The following is a 26,073-nucleotide window of genomic DNA, read 5'->3' as shown; positions in this document are numbered from 1 at the left end:
GGCTAGATCGTGGGCTAATAAAAATTAATTTAAAAATATAATATAATATAAAAATTTAAAATTAAAGAGAGTCCAAACTCAAAACAATTAGATAAATATTTCTATTTAGATACTTATACTTTTACTTGAATTTTTTTTAATAAATATTGTAAAGATAATTTTATTTGTGAATTTGATTAACAAGTAGAAACATTATCATCATGTAATATTGTTTTGTCATAATATTTTTAAATTATAATTTAATTTAATAATTATAAAAAATATAACTTTTAAAAAAGTGAACTGACCCGACAAACCTGTAACCCACGTATTTGTGGATTGGACCGACTGTTTTCTAGCCCACACCATAAATGGGCTAGCATGTAAAATGTCAAAATCTGTATAAGTTAGCCCAAATAAAGTGAGCTAAGCAAATATTAACAGCTCTAATTATTGAAACTATAACGTCACACCTACAAATTAAGCATTCTATCATAATTTATAACTAACCTGAGAAGATAATCCAAAGATAGGATAGAATCTTAGAGAAGAGTATTCTTCCTTTCCATTAAAGATTCTATATTTAATAAGATATCCAAAACTTGGGAAGGAACTCTCCCCATTCTAATATGTACAAACTTAAATTAGGAATGAGATCAATGTTCATCTAAACCCTTGCAACATGTTGACAATAGGAGAGTAAATATATTAATATATCATTTGAACTATTAGAAATTACGTTCTAAAGTCATTAAACTTTATTTTATACTAATAATGTCACTTTAAGTTAAAGTTTTTTCTTTTATACAGATTCAATCAAATTCATATTCAAAAAATTTACTTTATACCCCCTTTAAGAAAAAAAAAGTATTTTGAATTTGTGGTCTTAAATTTGTCATGAAGGATAGTAAAAATAAAAATTTACTCATTCTATCTTAATTTATGTGACACTTTTCATTTTTTAGAATCAAATAGTTTAAATTTGATCTTCAATTTTTTTGAAGCGAAACTTTATATATTTGAAGTGGATCTTTAATTTATGTGATGTAGTTTGACTAATACCGCCACTTCAGTATAAATAATATGAAAAGATTTTCCAATATTTCAAAACTACCTTTAATATAAGTGAATTTTAAAATAAAATTGTACACTTTTTTGATTTTTTTTAATCAAATAAGGGTGATCTAGTAGTAATATTGATAGTGCTATTAAATATTTGTCAAATAAAATGTTTTAAAGTTATGATCTTTTTGAACTAAAGAGGCATATACTTCCTCCGTCTAGTATTGTTTGTCATTATTTCTATTTTTAGAGTTAAACTATAAAAATTTTGATTTATATTTTAAGATGCATTTTTTCATCATATTAATATGCAAAAAATTGTAATTTATAGTACTTTTCATATAGTTTTAGAATATCTAATTTTTTTTGTTTAAAATATTGAATTAATGTAATCTAATTTATCTTTAAAAATTAATTAAATTAATTTTCGATTAGCGCAACATGACAAACATTTTCGAATGGAGGGAGTAATAAAGAAAAAAGAAAAAAGGCATATTAGTTTTTATGTGACTATTGTTTCTGTTCTTTTTTTTTTTTCCTTTTGTTTCTCTCATTTATTTGCTTCTCTTTTAGTTGAGACTTCAGAATTTTGGATCTACGTTAAAATTCCAACTTCCAATAAATAATAAAATTTAGGATGAAACATAACATATTTTATTTGAAATAAAAGGAACTATAGTTATGCAAAGCCTAATATAATCTGGTGAAAAAATAAATTCCAAAATTACGCAAGTTTTTTTTTTTTTAAATTAATTACTATTTTCTGCTTTAAAAAAAATAGATTTTTGGTCAATCTTCTTACAAATCTAACAAAATATTCGGCTAAATATATACTCAAGTTTAAATAGAAAAAAAGATAATTTTATCATTTTACAAATGCGACAAAATATAATTAAAGTGGTCAAAAAACTATATTTTCACATAAAACATTTTAGCAAAAATAACTCAACTCTGTCCAAATTCAGTTTAATTTTTTCTCTCTCATTAAATCTGTATATTTAAAGATCAGTTTTTTCTCTGATCTTCTTTTTAACTTTTTGCTGAAGATCTCACCATAATTTTTATTTTTTTTTAAAAATGTCATCTATTTCTTCAAATCCGAAAACTGTAGAAGAGATCTTCAAAGATTATAGCTCTCGTCGTTCTGGAATAGTTCGAGCTTTAACACACGGTACTTCGTTTACTTTTTTAATTTATTTTTCTGTTGGAATTTGTCTAAAAAATTGATTTTGATTTGTTTCAGATGTGGATGAATTCTATAATTTATGCGATCCAGGTAATTTGAAGTTAGTTTATGTTTAGATTGGTTGATTTGCTGGTTGAGTTTTGAATTGCATGAGTTTTTTTTTTTTTTTTGTTTATTGTGTGGATTTGAGTTTGCTTTAGTTAGTATTGGAATGAAATGGAGTTGGTTAAAGTGGAATGAAACAGGAGATTAGTAGAATCAGCTCCAATTAATTTGGAATTGAGGGATATTTGATTGTTTTTTCCGCATTTTCAGTTTACGCCTGTGTGTTTTGTTTCGTTTTTGAACTGAATTTTCAGATTGGATTTGGGTTAATGTTAAATTAACTGTGGATGAACTACTACTGTTGAAATGAAAATGACAAGAAATTGGTTTGCTTGGAAAATATTTGAAATGCTAACATTAGTATTTTGATAGTTGAGAAATTTGGTGTTTCGAAACTCAGAAAATAATGGGCTTACTTTGCTACAAAATGTAACAAAAATTGGATTTTTAAAAGGTTTTACTTGGCCTGTGCCCTGTGGCTTATTTAGATTTTGTAAATTTAGAAAAAAATACTTTTGTGTCCTGAGTTTTTTGATTGATTGTTGTGTGATTTTTTTTTATTACGTGGGTGTAGAGAAAGAAAATTTGTGCCTATATGGACATCCGAATGAGACCTGGGAAGTCAATCTTCCTGCTGAAGAAGTCCCACCTGAGCTACCAGAGCCAGCACTAGGGATAAATTTTGCGAGGGATGGGATGAATCGGAGAGATTGGCTTTCATTGGTTGCTGTGCACAGTGATTGTTGGTTGCTTTCTGTGGCATTCTTTTTTGGAACTCGTCTTAACCAAAATGAAAGGTACTCTTATTGTTGGTTGGAATTAGGATAAATTGTTCTACACAGAAATGCAAAACGATTTTATGAAATGCAGGCACACTCCACTGTTTCTCTTTGTCTAGCTGCAATCTACCTGATCTCTCTCTTTAGTGTAGTACAAACTACAGTAATATTTTGTTGATTCTTAAAAGAGGAAATTGGTTACTTTTTCTGTATGGTTTATCTCTCTGTGACTCCCCAATGTTTCCTGCTTTTCCTTGGTTGTCTCATGCTAAGAAATTTGATAGTTCTTTTATCAAATATGTAAGTAAAGTTGCTAAATGGATAAAATTGAATGTTTTAGTTGTTAAAGGAACTGACTTTAGCAGGGTGTATGTCCCAAAATCCTGCTCTAAGATTTGTTTTTGGTGCTGCGTGTCTTTGGAGTATTCATTAATAATCAACTATGCCTTAATCCCAAACAAGTTGGTCTAGCAATTTGAATCCTCTTTATATTTCGTTCTATTTGAGCTTATTTTGTTTCAACAGTGGTGAGTAGTATGTATTTTAATCCTTAGGGTTCTGTAAATCTCACACTTACCTCAAATTGTTCACTGCCCAGCCCTAGTAAAAGTTATATAGGCTCTCCTTAGACATATGTAGCTTTCTTCAGATATCCTAAATCAGAGAACTCTAAGCAAGACTTGGTGCGAGGAATCTATGGCATTTGCTTTATGCACGAATAAGTTACATGAGTGTGCAGGATAGGATAGCAACATTTTCAGTGTTGATGTGGCTAGCAACATAAAACGAATTGGCCGAGTTGAAGTTAGAAATTCCCTTTTGTTTATTTAGGGCTTCTACTAGGCACGAAGTTGATGATCAAAGGACTTGGCAAGGAGTTTTAGATAGATGTGCTAAGAAACTAGACCCCAGAAAAACAGTGTCTATTCTTTCTAGGAAGGCTCACTTTAATCAATACTGTATTGGATAGAATTCCTACATCTTTGATGTCACTATTTCCCATTCTTAGCTGTGTTGAAAAGGCCATGAGAAGTCAGTTTCGTTGGGAAGGAAATTTTGAATGGAAAATGTATCATTTTGTAAAGTAGCAGAAAGTTTTCAAGGACAAGAAAAGTGATGGTTTGGGAGTTAAAAATCTAAAACTTCATAACAAGAGTTTGTTATTGAAATGCTTGTGGAGGTATAATGAAAATGCAGCTGAAATGAGGAAGCAACTTATCTATGGTATATGGTAAAGAAGTATGTTGGACACCCTGAGCAGTGTCCATGCCTTCAAAAACTGGATTATCAGAGAACATATGTTGATTATGGCGTAAATTTTTGAAATTCTTTTATGAAGGTTGGAAATTGGTGTTTGAATCAAATTCTTAACATATTTTTGTTTGGAGATGATAAACAAATGAAAAGAATTTCCTACATTCTGTAGTTTAAGAAGGAATAAACAGTGTAGACTAGCAAGTGTGTGTAGAGTGGCATACATAGGAATAATTTAGATCCAGTTTCAGGACAAACTTTCATGATTCGAAGTTCTCGAAATTGGTCAATTTCTACATTAGGTGGCTTAAATCGTTGGTGCTAGTAGGTTGAATTCTCAGGTTTGGGAAGATAGTTGTTATAGTCTATTGCTAAAGAAATTATGTTACTGGGATTTCATTTGACCATCAAAGATGTAATGGAAATCTCAAACGCACCCTCTGAAGTAGGTTGTTTTTTTTGGATTACAGCTAGAAATGCATGTTTAACTCAAGGTATGTTGAAGATAGGGGAATTCCTTTGTGCAATAGATGCTTCTTCCATGAAAATTCTCAGTATTCTGCAGAAAATTTGCTTTTGCATTGCAGTCATACAAAACATTTATGGGATCTATTCATGAATATGAGTGGTGAAAGACCTATTTTTGTTGGTAGAATAAAAAATCAGGAATAATCCTTTTTTTTTTTTTGCAACTTTTGGACCATTTGGTTGGAAATAAGTACGAGACGTTTTGAGAATCAGAAGAATCATTTAGCTATTGTAGAATATAGATGTCTTCAAAATCCATACTTTTGGCGTAGGGGAAATATTAGGCTTAGTTCAGTACGCAGATTTTATAGAAGTTTTAGGATTGTAACAGATATAGCTTACTGTCGTTTGTATGCTTTCACTACCTCCTTTTGTACTACTGTAGCAAAATTTACATTTCCTTACTTTAAAAAAATAAATAGAAATCTATCCATGAGTCCCTGTTAAGAACAAACCTTTACCCCTTAACATTTTGCTGTATGTTTTATTTTTTGTGATTACCATCTCATTGTTCAGTAATTTTATCTGTGCTTTAGAGTCACTGGAGATTGTTGTAAGTTCTTTTGTTCATATATCGACTATCTTTATGGAGATAGTTTTCTTTTGTGGACATGTTATATGTGCTACTGCTTCTTATTGTATTTGCTTTCTCTATGGCTACTCTACTATGGGCTTCTGTCGTGACCATGAAAAGGGATGATTTCTGAAATGATGGCCATGTTATTTGAAATTGTATATTTTTCCTGTAGATGGAGGACATGAAATGAGAGACATTTCTCATAATGCAGCTTTAAACGTGCAAATTTGTCCTTCTTTGTCTTGTCTAGTTCGTCCCTGCTAGAGTCTGTAGCTCCATAGGCTTGTGTTAGCTGATGCATTACATTAATTTTAGATTTAGAAAAATATAGTGATGTTACAATTTTCTATATTCGATCTATGTGCTTCAATAAATAGCATAAAACTTAGATTTAGAAAAATATAGTGATGTTAGAATTTTCTATATTCGATTTATGTGCTTCAATAGATAACATAACATATTCTTATGAATTATGTCATAATTAGGATCTCCATAATTAGGTAGCTTTCCTTATCTCATGTAGTACCTTAGTTCCTAGTAGCCTAAAATGGAGCCCTCCTGTATATTGTCTATCAACAATTCAAGACAAGTTCTCTCTTTCTATCCCCTGTTTTTCACATCATGTAAGAGGTTCTACGCTCTTACTAGAGACCCAAGTAGCTACATCCAAGTGTCGAAATGCACCATCGCCGAGAGTAAGTTGAGCTATGGAAATCCTCTGAGAGAAGGAACACTTTTCTAAGCGAAGAAAACAGTGTGGTCTAGTGGTCAACAAATTGGGTGCAAATATAGAAGGGACAGTATTGTTATATATTTGGAAAAAAAAATAGAGCTAAATAGCTTGCCCCTACTGGTGGGCAGTCTTATGCCATCTACCCAGCCAAAAAGTTTCCTCAACTCTATTTTACGTTTCTTTTCTTTTTCTGGTGAACATCTCCTGATCCCGGCATGACTGGTTCTTCCAACTACTTTTCCAGCTTTGTTCCATCTTTCTCTAGCAAAACATTTTCTGGAATTACTTCTTCGTTTCTTTCTTCTTAGTGATATTATAGTCTGGTTTAATGGGTTATATGCCTTTTCTCTGAACATTAAGGTCGTATTCCTTTCTTTTACTCAATGGCTTTAAGTTTGGTAATGAGATCCTCTTCTAAACCTTGAATTTCTGATCTTTGTTCCGTATATGCAAATTACCATCAACAAAAGCATGTGAAGAATTCCAGCATCACTTCTATTTACAGTCATTTGTTCACTATTCTGGTAATACTATGTTATTGTCCGACTACCAAATTTTTTGATATTATTGCAGTGATGTTATTCTGAAGATGATATGATTTAAGAATAACTTTTTCGGTCATATTCAACTTGGTATATATCTCAATTTCGTTTTGCAAACTCAAGTTGCTTAGCTACTCTAAGTTTAAAGGGCATGTAAAAGTCAAGAAAATTGATTTAGTTATATCTTAGAATATTCTGGATACATTCTATGTGTTTAGCTTAATAGTATCATATATTCTGCCTAAACTTTGTGGTCTTAAACACGCCATATCATTTGTATGGCCATAAGTCATTTGAAAGCACATATAAGGGATTACCGGCTCCACTAAGTGGTAACACAATGTACAGAGTTTGACGGTCTTACACATGCCATTACATTTGTGAGTCTATAATAGATTATCATTAAGAATAACAGTGGGAAGTTTGAGTTGAATTGTTTCCAAATTTAGAAAGAGGTTGTTGTTTTATTTATAGATTAAAAGGAAATAGGGTAATATAATCTGGAGTAGTGGGAACAACTTTTTTACAAGTGGCCTTTCTATGCATCTTTTTCTGCAGCCAATTCAAGACAACTTGTCTCTACCGCTTTATTTTTGTAGGTTGGCTACTGTCGGGCTAAAAATCCAGTTGTATTAGTTCTTATGTTTACTCAATGAGTGTTTGGATTAGTATCTATTACGAAGTTTATCACCTAGCTTCTGCTATTCGACAAAAGTAATGTGCTTTATCAATCCTTAAGAACTAAAAAGGAATTATTCTGGTTTGCAATTTTTGCTTCTTGTGTAGGAAGCGTCTATTCAGCATGATCAATGAACTTCCAACAGCTTTTGAAATTGTGGCTGAAAGAAAGCATGTAAAAGAGAAGCCCACTGCTGATAGTGGAAGCAAATCTCGTGGTAGTACGAAGGTATTACTTTCTCTCTGTTATATTAGTGCCTCTTGTATTAATATGCTTACTGTAAAATCTTCAGATTATTAATGCTTGCGATTAAGACCATTAAACTCTAAATATTGTTTCTCTTACTGCATTTAACATTTGTGTATTCTTCCTCCCCGGGCACTAAAACTCTTGCACTTACGTTCTGTAGAAATCTAGTGACAGTCAGGCCAAAAGCACACCAAAGCTTGCAGATGAAAGTTACCCGGAGGAAGAAGAACATGGTGAGACACTCTGCGGCAGCTGTGGTGGGAATTATAGTGCTGATGAATTCTGGATCGGCTGCGACATCTGTGAGAGGTGGTTCCATGGAAAGTGTGTTAAGATAACACCTGCTAAAGCTGAGAGTATAAAGCAATATAAATGCCCGTCGTGCAGCTTGAAGCGTAGCAGAGTACAGTAGCTAATTCATGAGAGCCGTAAGTGCTGTTGCTCTGACCATTAACAGAATAGTATAGCAATCTTACATTTGTGATTGATATTCTATTGTGATGTTTCCTTACATGACTCTTGGGAAGGAAATGTAATTTTACTTTCTTCTGTTAATCCATGTTTGGATGTTATTAGCCCCATATATAGAAAAACTTTTCAAGTTATTGTAAAGGTTCCTATATGGTTTTGTATATGAATAAACTAATTGATGTTTTTAGATTTTTGAAATGGTGTGTCAGCTAAATGCTTTTGAGATCTAGCTTGTAGCCAGCCTGGTGTATGGGAAGAGCTCAGAGGCTATGCAAGCATGGTTCAATGGCCCTTGATTGGGATAGGACATTACACTGCTGTTTTGTGAGGAGGATACAAATATAATGTGTCGGGTAAACGTTTTGAATCCTCTCAAGATAATGTGTCTCTCAAACGGGTAAACGTTCTAAGACCTCTCAAGATAATGTGTCTCCCAAACTGGCAAACCTTATAGTTTGTCTGCTTAGGATTAAAAAGATTCTAAAAAAAATAAAATTAGTGTTTCTTTTAGATTTCAAACATTGCATTAATCAATCTCCGTAGTGAAACAAAACAACACTGTTTCAATATGATTATATCAACTTATCTAATTTTTTAAACTTTGCATTGTTAATATTCTTGCTTCATAAATCATAATCTATAAATATCAGAGTCTTTCCTCGAAAATTAATTGTTAAAACTAATTTGTTATATAATTGATAATTAATGGTTTCATATCTAAAAAAAAATAATTAAAAATAAATTATATCTAACATTTTTTTTGAATTGAGACTCAGCATTTCATCTCATGTGAGTTTCCATAGAATACAAATCGAATCACAACACTATAGCAAATGGCTGTGTTAAAGTCAAAAACACATATTTTTATATGCATGTATGTATATATAATAACATATTAAGAAAAAGAAAGTGTAAGTTGTAAAAAAGTCGATACAATTTAATCAGTTTGACTATAAGTAAAAAAATATCACAAACACATTTATATCTAATCAGATAAATAAGTTTAATCAATAAATATATTTTAAAAAATATATTTCTTCATATTAAACTCAATTAAGCACATGGTAAATGGTTGGATGTTGAATTGCCCATGTGTTTGGTTTGTCTAAAATTAATTTTTTTAATTAAAATGAAGTTGTCCAAAAGTGAATTAGACATTTGTTATCATTTCAACCTGGCAACTTATATATATATAGTACACCTAATTTTCAACCACAGGTATAATAAAATTTTATATAATTAGTTTGATGTTTTTCTTTAGTTTGACTTTGCAACTTATATATTCACCCGACAATAATTCTTCACTATTGAAACATTTTTTAAAAAATTATAAATAATAAAAGAAATATTACTATTTTATCATTTTATTTTATTAAATTTCAATAATTTAAGTAATGTGTTAAACAAAGATAAAATGTGCACAAAAATAAATTATTTATTAATTTTTAAAACTGAACAAACATTGCTAGACAACTATTTATAATACCGTATTATAGAGTAAGAAAAAAAATGTAACATACAAACTACATTACTTCAACTCAAACTCGTAGATGTGTTTGATATGCTACTAGTGAGTACTGTCCCTACATGTCTTCAACATTATAATATATTTTCTTGCTTGGAAAATAATTGGATCTTATCCTAAGGTGATAATGATCACGTGGTTAAAACTAGAATTAATTTCTTATTATATATATGTTGAGTTGAGTGTAATAAACGCATAGTTATAATGTATTATACAAATGAGAGAGATTGACCAAAAAAGATTCACTTTCTAATATTTAAATGGCGTATATTTTGATTAATATTTTAGATTATAAATTTTTTTATGTTAATATAAAAGAAATTGTAATTTATTATATTTATGGTATACTTTTTAAATGCAATCATATATTTGATAAAAAAATTAGTATTGGATATCCCCGCCTTCTATAACCTTAGTTACATTATAACAAGAACATATAACAGAATTAGCTATGGAATTTATAGGCAATTCCTTGCTGATCCGTCGCTAAAAGACACTTAGCTAATTGAATTTTCTTATAAAATTTATCGCTAACCCGTTGTTAAAGAGGATTAGAATGAGATTTTATAGTTTAGCTATATACAAGATTTTGCCCATTGCTAAGTCCGCATTTTCTAAGTAATACCTCTTTTTGAGCCAGTTGAGTTCAGCGCCTAGATGTAATAATATATTTATATAGAATTAAAGCATGACACAATAAGTCATATATTTGTAAACTAAATGTTAAAAAACTGTCATTTTTTAGGTTGACTTTAAAGAAAAAATTATCACATAAATTGAAACAGAGAATATAAAAAATCAATATTTCAGGGAAAATATAAATCTATATATATATTGAAATTCCTTTATAAAGAAGCTGAATTTAGCAAAAACACGACATGATGGAAATATCAAATCAAAATTATGCAATACTTAAACGGGCCTATAGCTAGACATTAAAAAAAGAATGTAATTATTTATCTTGGTGATTTCAGTGATTCAACTTGAGATTTTCCACAAGGACCCTTTGTTCTAATAAAAGCTCGATACTCGTTGAACGTCATCGGTAAATATAACGCCGGACGCTCCTCCGTCACGAGTTCATCTGCAGGTTTAATGAGAATGTCACCTCCTGGATTGTAGAAGAACGCTAAAGAAACACGTTCTTTAGCAGAATTAACAATCACACGATGCTCTATACTCTTGTATATTGCGTTGCTTAATACCTGTAAAATGTACAACATAAAATGTGAACAAAAAAAAAAAAGTAACTTGAGCATAAACCGGGCCCTAAATCATCACTCTACTATCTTCATACTCGTTTCGTGAAACACCCAATATTATCATGAAAGGGTACGTTACACTAGAAAATGAGTAATATTTTTTTTTCTACCTAGCTATATATATATATATATAATTACCTGAATTTGATCTCCCATGTTGACAATAAAGGCATTAGGAACCGGTTTAACCATTATCCAGTCATCACCACGACGGACTTGGAGGCCGGGGACGTCGGTGTCGGGGAGGAGAAGGGTCATGCCACCAGGATCAGAGTGGGGAGAGAGTCCAAGTGTTAGGTCAGGTTGGGGACATTTAGGGTAAAAATTAACCCTTAAACATGCACCTCTTTCATTGTCTCCACCAAATTTTGTGTGTAGATAATCTTCATTTAATCCAAGGTTTATCGATAAGATTTTCGTTAATCTTTCACATAATTTCATTACTTTTTCTCCATATTCACCAATTATATGCCTGAGATGTCATAAAAATAACAAAAATTATTGATTCAAAGAAAGAAGATAGATGTTAGAACTTATTACAACTCTATTATAGTACACAAAATGTATGAGTTCAAATATTAATACTAAAAAACTTTTATATCGATCATTGGATCACTGAATTTATTTTATAATGTGACATGTAATCTATGAAACAAGTATAATAAAGACATCTTTTTCATCATGAATTTAGTGAAAATTTTGTACTATAAAATATAATTTTTCAATTCATTTTCGTTCAATCATTTCAAACTTCCGTATGAAAACGTTACATTTATATTACAGTAAATTAAATCCGATGTACAATAACACGTTCGTCACGGAAGAATAAACGTGAGGAATGATGGAATGTCGACTAAGATTTATTGCTAATCATGTTGATGTGTCTATTGAATTGTTTTAAACTTGTATTATTAATTGTCATGAGATATAAAGCTATAAAATTATTTCATTAGCGATAAAATAATAAATTTTGAGGTATAATTATTTTAAAATATATCAATAATTAAATAAATAAAAGTGTATTATTTTTTCTTGGATCTATGAGATCAATATTGGAACTAAAAATTTTAATAAGAGGTTCAAAATTTGAAGAACTAACACACGAACTAATCGAAGAGGGTTCAGTATCTACTGTATAGAAATAAAAAATAAGTTTAACAAGGTATAAATAGTACTTCTCCCGTTTAAAAAATAATGACCTTCTTTCATTTTTAGTCTGTTTAAAAAAGAATGATCTCTTCTTCTTTTCTTTTTTTTAACAACTTTCCACGTTGACATAACTTTAATATAGGACCAGAGGATTAAAAGTCTTCTTTATTTTCTTATACTCCGTGTCAAGTCAAACTAGATCATTCTTTGTGAAACGGATGGAGTAATATTTTCTGCCGAAGGGGGTTCGGATGAACCCTTAACAGAAGGTAGGCTCCGCCCCTGTATGAGATCACACACTTCAACATGATATTGAAGCTAACATATAGGTCCCATGTCCGAGTCTCCCCAACGAATTTATGTAAAACTAAATAAAATCACGCTATAATCAAAATAATCACACAATTCAACACGTTAAAATTGGAAAAAATAATAATAATAACAATACAAAAGTTCACCTGCATGAAATAGGAAGACTAGGCCATTTATTCTCATCCTTCAACTTCTCAGGAAGATAATGAAGGAAGAAATAATCACACCAATCCAATTTGGCACCTTTCACCACACCAAGTCTACTTCCATAACCCTCATAAGTAATGGGCGAATTCGCAAACTTCTGCTTCTCATCCATCGGGAGATGAAAGAACTCTCGCCAGACACTACGTGCGTTAGCCATAAGTTCATGGCTAACGCCGTGGTTCACCACTTGGAAGAAACCCCATTCGCGACAAGCCTTGGAAATGAGTTCCATTGTCTCATCGCGAATGGATTCATCCGATGAATTCAAGTTTTCAAGGTCAATTAACGGAATATTCTCAACATGTGATGACGACGACAACGTGGTTATCGAACTTGGCCTCTCCGATGGGAGCTTCACAAAATTTTCGGGAATTTTTTTAATGCCACTTTCGGATAGTTCATGAACTCGAATAATCGGTTCGGGCCAACTTTGTAATCGGCTCATGATTATTACTAAGTTGTAGTGATTGATGGGAATCGTTTGTTCAGTATGGCTAACTATTTATAGTAATAATTTTGTCGGTTGTGGAAAAGGTGAGATAATGATTAGAAGAAGCAAAATTGGCGTTAGCTAGTTGAGAAACGTGAATTTCATGGGATGTTTGGGGTTTAGCGCTATATTCAGTTGTAGTTTATTTGTTGTGTACTACTACTACATGAGGAATCTTATTGTATATAGTTTAGGTTGTCCTTTTATTTGTCGATTGGAAATTAAAGAAGTGTGGGTCTAGATTAAGACTAGACAAGACGAATATTTAGAAAGTTTAAAATAAAAAACTATAGGTTATAATGAACATGTTGTTTGGCAATGTACTGTTGAAAAACTAGGACTGAAAAGTGATTTCCTTTTTTATTATAAGAGTATATGATATGATATATTATACACCACTTGTATCAAATTATCGATTTTAAGACTATTTTATATTGCATTGGGTGGAGAGTAGACTGCCACTGCTAAAAAACATATACAAAGAAAGAAATATAGAATTAAAGAATTGTGACTTATTAGGAGTTTGATTATTTTAAATATGTTATGTTCTTAGTCGTATTTTATATGAGTTAATTTGATTCGTTAAAAGATAAAAATATATGATTTAAAATAAATAATATAATATAATTACAAATTATTTTATTAAAATAAATAAATAATTATACATAAAATTATTATTTAATATAAAAATATATTATTTTTATGACCTACTAAAAAAACAGTATGTATGAAAGAAAATAAAAGGAGTTAAATTACGGCTCCGTGATGGTCTTTACTTCTTCTTCTTTCGTATTTTGTCAGTCACACACGTGCTATGACGCATGAGTGGGTGAACACACACAGATGACTAGTGTAAATTATGGTGGGTTTGGTATGAAGTTTTTTTATTTTTCGATTTTAATTGGTTTAAATATTTTTTAAATAGATATGAAAATCATATTTTCATTGCACTTCCAAACCTAACGTGAGACTCAACTTTCAACCATGACTCATGATCGAAGTAGTCTCAACTCATCGATCTGATTCTGAGATCCGATCCTAACTTCAATTTTGAAACTAACTCTTAACTTGATTTCTGAGTTAACCTTAACCGACCCAAACCCAAGTAATCTTGACCTCGATACAAGACCGACTCCATGACCCTACTCGATACTTGACTCCTGATGCCCCAACCAACTCGACCCAACTCAGTCGGTTAATGTTGTATTGAGATTAGGTATTTTAACTCAGTTTGAAATCAAATTCGAGGTTAGGTCATGAGTAAGTGTCGGGTCCTGGGTCGTGGCTGGGACAATTATTGGGTCTCGGGTTCAAGTTAGGTCAGTGTTGGGTCGAGGATAAAATTCTGAATTAGGATCAAGGTCGAGATCAATGTTGAAGGTCGAGTCCCGAGTCGAGGTAGGTCTTTAGTCGTGTCTCACATCGGTGTCGTGGTTGTGGTTAGGATATATAGAGGACTGATTATGTGTTAAAGAGTGTGAGCTCAGGTTTGGTATCCTATTATTTGCCTAAATCATACTTGAATGTTGTAAGAAAAATATTTTTTTTCTTAGTGACCAAAAATCACTTACTCTCCAAACTTTTTTGGCGAAAAATATTTTTAGTGGAAACCATTTTTCATCGTATCAAACACACCCAATGTGAAATATTATAGCTTACTTACAGAGGCAGACCCACATGGTGTCCGCCGGGTTCTCGAGCACCCATTAATTTTGTTACGGAATATATATATATCTATATAAAAATTAATAGGTATTTGTATAAAATTAGCATAGAGCACCTAATGAATAAATAATTTAGTTGGCCCAATGACTCCTGGATGGGTACTTAAGACTTTTTTAAGTTGTAGCAAGGTTTGAATCGGGTTGCATAATTTCCGCGGAAAAAGAATAAATTTTGTTTCAATCCAATTTTCAAAATTAGAATTGCAAGTGTAAGCTTCTTTCCATGTCGACACCACGATTTAATCATTTTACTTATATGCATTTTGTTTAGAAATTTTGATCACATATATATTTAATAAATTCTCACTTTTATAAAGTCATTTAAAATGTTCTTTTTAAAAAAAAATAAAAGTCATTTTAAGTGTATTTTTTTTATTTCTTACTAAGAGTAATATTTGGATGGATTAAATATGTTAAATCGTGGATAAATGGTTTACCTCTTCCAATATTTGCTTGGGCGTCCATATTCAATTTGAATTTAGGAGCTATATTATCTTATATGTTTCATTATAGTTGTTACATATTATTTTATTATGTACCGTTTTATGTTATTTGTATAAATACAATATATGATAGATTATATGTATATTTTGTTATTACATAATGTCAAAATTAATTTAAAAGATAAATCTAAAAAAAAAAGTATTATACGTGGTAGAGCTATTATATATAAAGTTATATTTTACATAAATCTCATAGTGTTACTTAAGCATTCTCTATTCTTTTTTAAATTACAAAAATCTCTTAAAATTTAAGAGTTTCAGATACATCACTAAACATCCCGATGCATCGCGTCCCAATTATGAATAATCATTGAACGCCCGATGCATTGCGTCTCTATACAATATTTTTGTTGATACAAAACCCACCTATCTCAGTACATCGCTCAACGTTTCAATACATCTCATCTTGATACATTATCTAATTTGTTGACAAGACACATACATTACTTCCGTAATAGTGATTATCGAAAATAAAAGAGAGTAAATTTTTTTTATAATTTATTAAATAATAAGAATTTTCTAAAAATATAATAAAATAATTTATATATCTAAATAATTTTTCCTATATAAAATGACAAAGTGAGTATTAAAATAGAATCGTTAAATAACGAGTCAAAATAAAATTTAAAAAAATAATAACATGATAATGATTATTACCTAAAATGAGACTTTTCATCATCATTACATAACAAAATTTGACAATACTCCAATATGATAAGACATAAATAATAATTAAAAGATATATATATATATATATTATATTTAGGATCTAAAAAGAAAGAGAAGAAGTGGCCCAAAATAGAGTTCACATGCAGAGTATAATGATACAACGTATTATGACAGAAACTTTAGAGACGGAAAACAAATTTCAGTTTGAAAGCAGAAATTATCGTCGCCATTGTCTTGTCTTGTCCTATAAACAATGTTTGACCGACATGCATAACAATATTCCTCCCTCCAATATTTTTATTTATTTTATTTTAATATATAAAAGCATGTGATCTATTATTTCATTTCTTTATTGTTATAAATTAGATACTATCATTAAATTTAATGTCACTAGATTTTAATAACATAGGGCTAAAATATTATTATACCTATTAATTATTCATTGATAAAAATATGTATGTAATAAATAATTATATGTTATGCTTGTTGATCTTCATAACTATGTACCTATATATATATATATATATATATAAAGTTATATTCATCGGTAATTTTTTAAAATTGACATTAATTTTTATTTAAATATATTAATTAAATTTTGTTTATTTTAGACACCCATGCTATATCCCGTTGTATCATATTGACACTTTTTACTGAATTATCAAAGTGTGTATGTTGCACTGATTTTAAGCGCGTGGAAAACTTTTTTTATAAAAAAAAATTATTTTTTCACTTCATCTTCTTCCCTCTTTCTCCTTCACCTTTCACCAGCATTATGTATTGATTTTGAGTAAATCATATACTCATGGAAAAAGATTAAAAAAGAATTATAAACTGATTAAAATAACTTACAAAACCTATTTTTTTTTATAAAAAAAAACAGATTTAAAAATTGACATTGCTATCTCACCGAAGAAGATGGAGCTCCACCATTTTTGTTACTATCTTTGTCCCTCTTTTCCACCAAAACATATTTTATTTAGAATTAGAATTATAAGTGATAAATATGGACGTCATTGGAAAAAACTTGAATCTAAATCTCCTCAATTTTTTTCCGACGAAATTCTATGTTTCGATGAAAAAACTTAGATATGATCATTGAAATGACTGGCTAGAAAATGAAGTATTTTTTTATTAAAATATTTTAAAATATAAATTCAAATGATTTTTCTTCTTATAATTATTTTTATTTTTGTAATTAAATTGACATATATTTTCTCATAATTTATCATCATACCATGTTATCGACAAATCAATTACATACATTTTTTAAATTTTGCTGATTGTTAAAGAAGTCTCAAAATGACACAATAAAATATATTATAAAATGCCTAAAATAAACAAAATTTTATTTGAGTGTGCCAACTTTAAAAGATAAAATATGATAAACTTGAATGGTGCATAATCTTGAGCCGCAAAAATCAAGCTGAGGTATCCATACATCATTACTATTATTATATTATATTATTATTATTATTATTATTAGATTTAGAAAAGGATAGACATTTCCTTATACATAATTCCTACTTTTACAAGGTGGGAAATGAACCTCACAAAAGAACAATATGTTGGAAAATAAAATATATATGTGGGTATAAAGATATGAAAGTTTGAAAAGAACAGAAAAAAAAGTAGGAAGAAGATACACGAGAGGATAAAGATTAGGGCAACTAAAGAATGTGATTTGTATACTTATCTTGTCAAGCCTTCTAAAGAATTAGATAAATTTTAGGGAAACTTATAAATACTGCTAGTTTAGAAATTGATTACTTAGACGTACACTAGTTTGCCATATTATGTATCTTGTCAGATTTTAGTAGCATGTTTAGATACATTTAGAATATTTATTTCGGGATATGTGATCAAAATTATTTGTAATTTATTTTAGATACATTGTATCCAAATGAATTCACATTTATACAGAGTACATATTAAATCTCTCTTGCCCCTCTCTCATCTTGTTCACCTCTCTCCTATGTATCTGGTATCTCAGATAATGTGAAATACATATATATGTATCTAGTTTGATTCACATTTATCTGAGATACATAACAAATCTTGCTCACCTCTCTCCTCATCTCGCTTGCCTCTCTTCCTAATTTACAGTATCTGATAGCAAAAATACATGTATCTAAGTGTATCGTTCATTTATTAATTTAGTATATTATATAGGGAATGTTAATTGTATAAATATTTTTTTTTGTAAGTTTTTGCATATCAATATGATTAAAAAATACATTGTAAAATATTAGTTAAAGTTCTTATAGTTTGACTCTAAAAAAAAATGACGACAATTAAAAATAGATGGAGAGAGTATAAACCATGTATATTAATATTCAACCCACTTGATATTTAAAACGAAAGAGGTTCCCATTCATGCAAGAAGTAGAAAAGATTTCTAGGGTCGCATTGAAGAACTCATTCCCCAGCAAGTAAATAAACAAAGATGATATCTCGATCAATTAGGGTTGTAATATGGATCATATTCTCTTATTTTTAGTTAAAGATCTCGAATTAATATTCTGATTCTTATTAGAAAAGATATCCTATAAGGGAGCTCGTCCACCTAAAATGGACCTTGTTGTCACGGATTTAGAATTTTTCGTTAAAATTCCGTGTAATTTTGAATTCTTACACCTATCCTGGTGTAAAATTTGACTAAAATAGTGATGCGACATGACATTATGCTATGTAAATCTAGATTAGTATCAAACACATAACGAAAGGTTGGAAAAACATAGCTGGTGGCAGGTGTTGGGGTAGAAATGATTTTGTTTAATTTTTTAACTTCCTTTTGCTTTAGGAAGCAATTCATACATAGAAAAATTGAAGGTTACATATGATTAATTGAATAAATATGTATTCGGAAACCAAAATATAAATGACAGATGCATAATATATGTATAATTGAAGGTTACATATGATTAATTGAATAAATATGTATTTGGAAACCAAAATATAAATGACAGATGTATAATATATGTATAACATATGTATAATCCGATATAACTTATATATTTCAGTTAGAAAAAAAGTGAATATCATATCTAATCCGATATTTGTGTAAAAATGAACCGGGAGTAATCCTATATCTTGTTTTGTAAATATATTTATACCTTGTTTATGAATAATAGTGTGCTCATTTAATAAGATTGTACAAGAATCGAGAAAAGTTTGATATTTTTCAAAATTTGTAGGGGTTTCGTGGCAATTACAAAAAATAACTTAACAAATTCAAATTACATGTCTAAACAAAGTTTCAACTTTATATCAATTTAATTATCTATCATAATTTCATATAGCATGATAAAAAAACACATAGAGCCATGAAGCATATACGATGAATATCTCGTAAAAATCCCTAGGATAAAAGAGGCTAGGGCCAAAAACAACTAGTTCAATTATTATTTTTTAAGCCTGACCACGATTATGTCGACTCAATTCAAAAAAATAAAAACTTATAAAAACGTTAGAGGGGGGATAGGTGCATACCCATACATAGCTTAGAGCGGTCAATCGGACATTTTCACCAGAAAATTATAATATATATAAAAAGTTATACGAAATATATAAGTCGGAAATTATTTTTCATATATATATATATATATAAAATAAGTGGGAAGCACACAAGTTAAAAGCTGAATTACGAAAATATCCTTATAAAGTAATAATATGGATAAAAATGTAAATTCACATTGATTATAGTATTATATTTAACATTATTATTATATATTTATGAAAAAAAATATAAATACACGTTAATTTCATTAAACTTTTTTGATCGAAAGGTGTTTAAGGAGGTATTACGCAAAGCCTTCTATCGTTTTATCCGATGGGTGGGAGGCTGCGCAAAAACGAAGTTGGTCGGTCATATTGAGATTAATGACAATTGGTAACGGTTAAGGTCGGTTGTTTTTGCAGAAGTTCAGTTTGATTTTGTGGTGGATGATTTTGGTGATTTTGCGCCGACTTTGGAGCTTCGAGGCTTATTCTAGCAATTGATTACTCATAAGGAGAATGAGTTTTAGGTTAAACGGGTCGGGCATTAGGTTTAAAATGGGTATGGTTTTTTTTTAAAAAAAAAATCGAGTTAATTTGGGTGAATTTTAGAAATTTAGTTTAATGACGGGTAATTTTGGTGAATTTAGTATCGTACAGTTCCCTACCGAGACAAACTCTCAACAGATCCTCCGCGCGCTGGTAATACCTCTTCCGTGCTTCTTTCTCGTGGCGGGAACAGAACAATAGGGAAAGACTCGGCCCAGGGCGAGCTTTATTTATTTAAGAGAGAATGGGGAGTGAATCGAATTTCATTTCCGTTCTTTGGGGGCTTTCGGGCCCCTCTCGATCTTTTTCGTAGTTGAGAAGGGGGAAGGAGTCTAAATCAGTGGACATTAATGAATCATCATTGATGGAGCGAAAGACCCCCTAACATAATTCGAATGGAGGCTGACCGCTGAGTTCACTCTGGCCTCGCGGGGCGGGCCCCTGTGGTTGCGAGTTGGAGTTGCCATAACTTATGGCTATAGCAATGGGAGGGCCCCAGCAGAGAGAAAAGTCAGGATAACGAGCGCCCGCCAAGCGGGCGGCGGGAGCAGCGGGCAAGTGCTTGGTAAGCCAACAGCCCAGTAGACCGGGCGGGGCACTCTAAGAAAGGGGGGCACACTGAGCAAGTACGAGAAATTGGCCCCGCTCCGCTTTCTTAAAAGCAAGGACCACTATGGGAGGTCAAACCAAGGATCTATGGAAGTGGGGGCTCGTCCCCGGTCAATATTGGATCAAACAATAGGGGGTCGTAGCACTAACCTCTTTTTTTTTATTGATTAAATTTAACTTTATTTTAACGGCGAAAGTAAAGTCAAACAATAAACCAAAGTGGAGAGGTATTTTTGACCCTTTTCCCTATCAATTTTGTAGGTTATATGACAAATTACAAGGCCAACAACAATGAGATTGATAAGTATATCGGTACAAAAAGTCATTTGTAGTCTACTGATGCACATTAATACATATTCTTTTGTAAAATTAGATTAGTTTTGTACATATTTTTCAACTTAATCTGATGTCATCCATTATCACTTGACAATTGACATTATGTTCCAATAAGGTTGAATGATACATTTGATTGAATGATAAATCATTATCCAAAATAACATGGATCAATTACCACTTGACAATCTATTTTTTCTCCTTTCTTTTTGAGATCACAAGTTTGGTCTTGAAATTGATAGAAATCTTACTTATTATAAATGATTTATATGTGTTCCTGATTTTCACATTTTAGGTATTGAAACTCTAATTAACTTTGCATATATATGACATAGAAGTTTTATTATTTTTTTGTTTGGATTTTTCATTTTTCTATATTAAAAGGTCACATTTCAATAATTTGATCTCTTCAGTTTCATAACCTATGTTTTCTTAATCTCCACAATTTCATTCTTTCGTATTTACAATCCCCAAAATTGAATGTGTAAATTTATGATAATTTATTGTATTCTTATGTTGGACCTATGCGATCTCGTTACAACGTTCTTTTTTTTACAGAGATTTCTGGTGAAAACTTCAATCTTGTATCCCTATATAAAAGTAAATATATAAAGCAAGTCTTTGGATTAGATAGTGAGGTATAGTAGTTGACTTTTGTCACAACAAAAGATTATATGTTGTGCATATTGTCTTTTCTTGCTTTATATTATGGCTATATAGAGAATAGAGAAAATTTTCATATCAGTATATTGACATGGCTTTATAATCACATTATAGAAAATAATTTTGATACTAATTTCTTTATTGTGTGATAATGGTTATTTTTACGCTACAAGTAATTAGTGTAATTTATTTTAGGAGCATGAATTTCGTAAAGTTCATCAGGTTGATACAATATGAATGGCTTTGTGCTTTATTATTCATACGTTTTCAACTATTCAATGTGATATATAAGTTATTTTAATTTTAGGGGTTATGTATTTTATAAAACAATAGGTTGATTGTCATACAGTCCAAATTATAATTTTTTTATTGAATAGTTTGTGATACTTATTGCCGTGTGATTTTCTTAACATATCGTGCATAATGTTTTCACGTAATTCACGTGTGAAGCACGTATTTAGAACTTATATATATATATATATATATATACCAAATTTTAAAAAGAAATTTCTGATTTCGCCGGTGAATGGTTACATAGGTTTCTAAAGCTCCAGCAAAAAGCAACTAATCAAGATGTACAAAAGTGAGAAAGAAAGAATTAACCTATACAATTTCTTATACTTGTTTAGTCGAGCTAACAATCCACAAGTAATAAAGTTCACTTTTGATTAATTTTCCTACATACAAAAGATTAAAGTGATCTTAATTCTTATTGCCTTTTTTTCAATAATTGAAAGGACTGCCAAAAACAATTTATGTCAAAACTTTCTACTGCACTATATATAATGCAGCCACACAAAAATGTTTCACAGGCTACTTCCACTCATATTTTGATTTAATCGGTTTAAAAAGAAAAAATAATAATAAATGTTTCGTATAATAAAATTAGGAAGTTTCTATCATTTCAGTGAGAAACTGTTTCGCATCATGTATTTTTCTAGTGAGCTAGTTTAGTACCGAAAATGACGAGGAGAATCATGTTTTATAATACCACAAATTTTATCATTGTTTTATAATGGAAAAAATCTTTGTTTCTCTCAGGGAGTACCACTCCTCTCATTGATTGTAGTATATATTTGCCTAATTCTTTTCTGGTGAGACAACAACTTTTCTATAAGGTTAACTTTGAATCATACTTAAAAAGGACTCTAGGATTGCCAGGAAGAAAAATGTTCATGTTTGGTTTTAATTGTATGAAAAATGTTGTATAATTTCTGTATTAACATTTGTGTTGTTGCTATGTAGTAAACTATTGACATTGGTCTCTTTTAGACGTCTTATTCGACATTTAAAACACGTTGAATTCAGAGACGGATTTAAAATTTAAAGTTTATAAATTTCTACAGTAATATCTGATCAGTACTACATATATGTTTATATTGAAAAGGGCCTACTTAAAATATTTAAATAAAAAAATGTAGCAACTTAAGATATCTTCATGTGTATTTAACCAATTACAATTAGTAGTACTTTTATCAAACTAATTATCAAAATGTTTTATATTTGACTGCTGCCTTACTATAAAAATCTCAGATTTCATCTCATCCGAATTACAATATATATATATATATATATATACTCAATTTACTATATAGATTTTTTTAGCTTAGTTTATATTAAATTTCAAAATATACACGTTGACTCAATTGAAATTAAAATTTAAATAAATACTGATTCTTTAACCTTTTAAAATACTTTCTCTATTCTAATTTGTGTGATGCGATTGGATAAATTAATTTATTGATAAAAGAATTTTCTTTTACATAATCATAACATTACATTCAAAGTTGCTAAAACGATATTTAGACAAAACTTTAATTTGTTGTAGTGCGCCCGCACTTTCTGTTTAGTTTTGAATTATATTGAATCACCTTTTAACCAAACAAAATCCCTAAAAGCACATGTAATATATTTCTATAAATGCATTTATTAAATTATATTTAAAAGGTGTAGAAAAGTCTATAATTTAAAAGGCACATAGGCATGATCTATCCAACTATAACCCCTTTTAATGTATCATGGAGTCTTGCCTTGACTGGTAACTAGAAAGTGGTCACTAGTGAGAAGGATGTGTACAATTCAAACCAAATGTGCAAAACATGGTAAAAAAAATATTGTTAGGTGGAATTTAAAGTCCACTGTGTTTGGTTTAGGTAATAGAGATCTTTTTGTTTTGATGTTTGATATTTAAATTAGAACTCGATTATTTTAAATTTGTGTTATATAAAATCTTATTTGAGGGAAACACTCTCTAATAAAGACTTTTTTATATTCAAAAACTGAATCAGAAACTTTCATTGAGAAAGAAATAGCCTCGTTCGCTAGCAATACCATATTTATCAATCGTAGATAATTAATTATCACTTAAACTTGCACCTAATTGTACTATGATGTGTTGTACTTGACAACTCTAGTAAATGTGGTGTAGTGCCTAAATTGTCTACTATAAATTAACAAATTTGACTTGCAACTACTACTATAAACTTCCACCCACCACTAAAAAATTTACTAGAGTAGAAGTGGATGGCCGTGTAAGCACGGGTCCAATATATTAAGTGTGACATATACACGAAGAATGTATATTAAGTATATAGTAAGTGTGATACATAGATATATATCAAAATTATATATTAGTTGTTGGATTTAAATTTTATAAGATAGGCATGTACATTTTATTTACATAAGCAAAAAGAAAATACTGACATATAAGTAGTAACGGGGAGAATATTTAAGAATTATAATAAGCATTGATGTTTTTGCAATCTTATTGTTAATTCTCTCTCGGGAGTAAGGATCAAATCCTTTATTGAAGAAATTTGAATTTTATTACTTTCTTTTGTATGATAGTATTTTCTCGATTTTTTTAAAAAAAACATTATTATATTTAAAAATAGTTTTAACTTTAAAAATTTTAATTTATAAAATCTTGTATGTTAGAACCTATAGTTATGGACCCCAAATACGTTGATATATAATCTTTTATTCCAAAGTAAAATTTCTTAATATTTCAAAGAATAAAAAAAGTATATCAATATTTAGTAAAATTACTCCATAAAAGCCAAATAAAAAAAGTATATTTTTAGTTTAAATTATACCACATAATTTAAAAGAAAGAAGTTTTTTTGCCCTTTCTTTTCATGACGTCATTTTAATAATAATAAAAAAGCAATTCAATATAAACTCTAATGATTTCTTATTCTTTTACGTTGATAAATTATGTGTAGAATATAAACTCTAATAATTAAATATTGATGAATTGTATTTACACCTCGTAAAATCTTATTTGAATATTTACGTCGAGTTAATAAATAGATTCTTGATTCAAATTAATTTGACATTTTTCTTAATAAATTATTTATTAGAAGTTTATTTTTTAAAATTTAATTTTATTAATTATAATTTTAAAATATAAATATGACTATTAATAATCTTATATAGTTATTTAATGATATATATAATATTAAAAAATAATTAAAAAATTGTTTTGAATATAAAGCTAAATAATAAAATTTTATTAAATCATTTAACTATATTAAATTTAATCAATTTAAAATAAATTTTTTTGAATATAGAAGCTAAAAAATAAAATTTTATTATGTAGAGATATAAAAATGGAAAATATATAGAAACTCAATAAAATTAAATGGACCCCACTATACTCAATGATAAAAGGCATAATGTGTAATTAAGTAGAAAAGTGTAGGTTTTTTTCTAAAGATGTAAAAGAAGTCCGAATAAAAGGCTTATGGTACAATTTTTCTATGCAATACTTATCAATTTGAAAAGTGGGAATGACAGAAATATCCTCACTTACCAATTAAATGACTATTAAGCAGCCATGTTTAAACGCTATTGTAACCGTCTCCTCTATATAAGTATATATATAAAAAAAAAAATTAACATCATACGAAAAATTGTCAACTATATATAAAAAAAAATTGACTTGCAACTACTACTATAAACTTCCACTCACCACAAAAATATTTACTACTATTCGGTAAATTTAACATCATATGAAAAATTACCAAGTTTTCTATTATTTTAGTAAGAATTTATTGTATATTTTCTTAATGAATCGGTTCGATTAAAAATAGTATAAAAAATTATATTTTATCATAAATTTTCTATTTATTTATGCTGGAAATATTGTTGTTTCCAGTAGTGACTGTTATAAATTATTTTTGTGGTTTTAACTTGATACGATATTTAAGAAAGTAAAGAAGATTTTTGTATCTCATGAGTTAAGAGTGGGTAAAAGTCTAATGGATTGGTGGTCTCCTTATATTGACTTGGACAATTCTCCCCTCATGAGCTAGCTTTTGAGGTTGAGTTAGGTTCACGTGCCATATCTTTACATGATATCATAATCAAATCCATCGTTGTTTGGACTCCTGGTCCACTCTCAGTTGGGCTTGGACATGAAGGGGTGGTAGAGT

At 29.6% G+C, this 26,073-nt stretch overlaps 2 protein-coding genes across 2 annotated transcripts; one reads left to right on the top strand and one right to left on the bottom strand.

Annotated features, from left to right (window-relative positions):
* Positions 1-1,899: 1,899 nt before the first annotated feature.
* LOC101249220 (PHD finger protein ALFIN-LIKE 2) lies at positions 1,900-8,342 on the top strand. The gene is made up of 5 exons (XM_004249027.5): positions 1,900-2,212; positions 2,285-2,317; positions 2,907-3,129; positions 7,532-7,652; positions 7,834-8,342. The coding sequence occupies exons 1-5, from the start codon at positions 2,119-2,121 to the stop codon at positions 8,083-8,085; spliced, it is 723 nt and encodes a 240-aa protein (XP_004249075.1). The 5' UTR covers positions 1,900-2,118; the 3' UTR covers positions 8,086-8,342.
* A 2,131-nt stretch (positions 8,343-10,473) lies between these two features.
* On the bottom strand, positions 10,474-13,356 carry LOC138339066 (jasmonate-induced oxygenase 2-like). The gene is made up of 3 exons (XM_069290373.1): positions 12,539-13,356; positions 11,070-11,403; positions 10,474-10,874 (listed from the first exon to the last, which is right to left on the bottom strand). The coding sequence occupies exons 1-3, from the start codon at positions 13,042-13,044 to the stop codon at positions 10,626-10,628; spliced, it is 1,089 nt and encodes a 362-aa protein (XP_069146474.1). The 5' UTR covers positions 13,045-13,356; the 3' UTR covers positions 10,474-10,625.
* Between the last annotated feature and the right edge of the window lie 12,717 nt (positions 13,357-26,073).

The sequence above is a fragment of the Solanum lycopersicum genome, chromosome 10 (genome assembly GCF_036512215.1).
Source record: "Solanum lycopersicum chromosome 10, SLM_r2.1".
Classification (NCBI taxonomy): domain Eukaryota; kingdom Viridiplantae; phylum Streptophyta; class Magnoliopsida; order Solanales; family Solanaceae; genus Solanum; species Solanum lycopersicum.
Note: the sequence above shows the minus strand (reverse complement) of the source record. Positions and strands in the feature narration are given on the sequence as shown.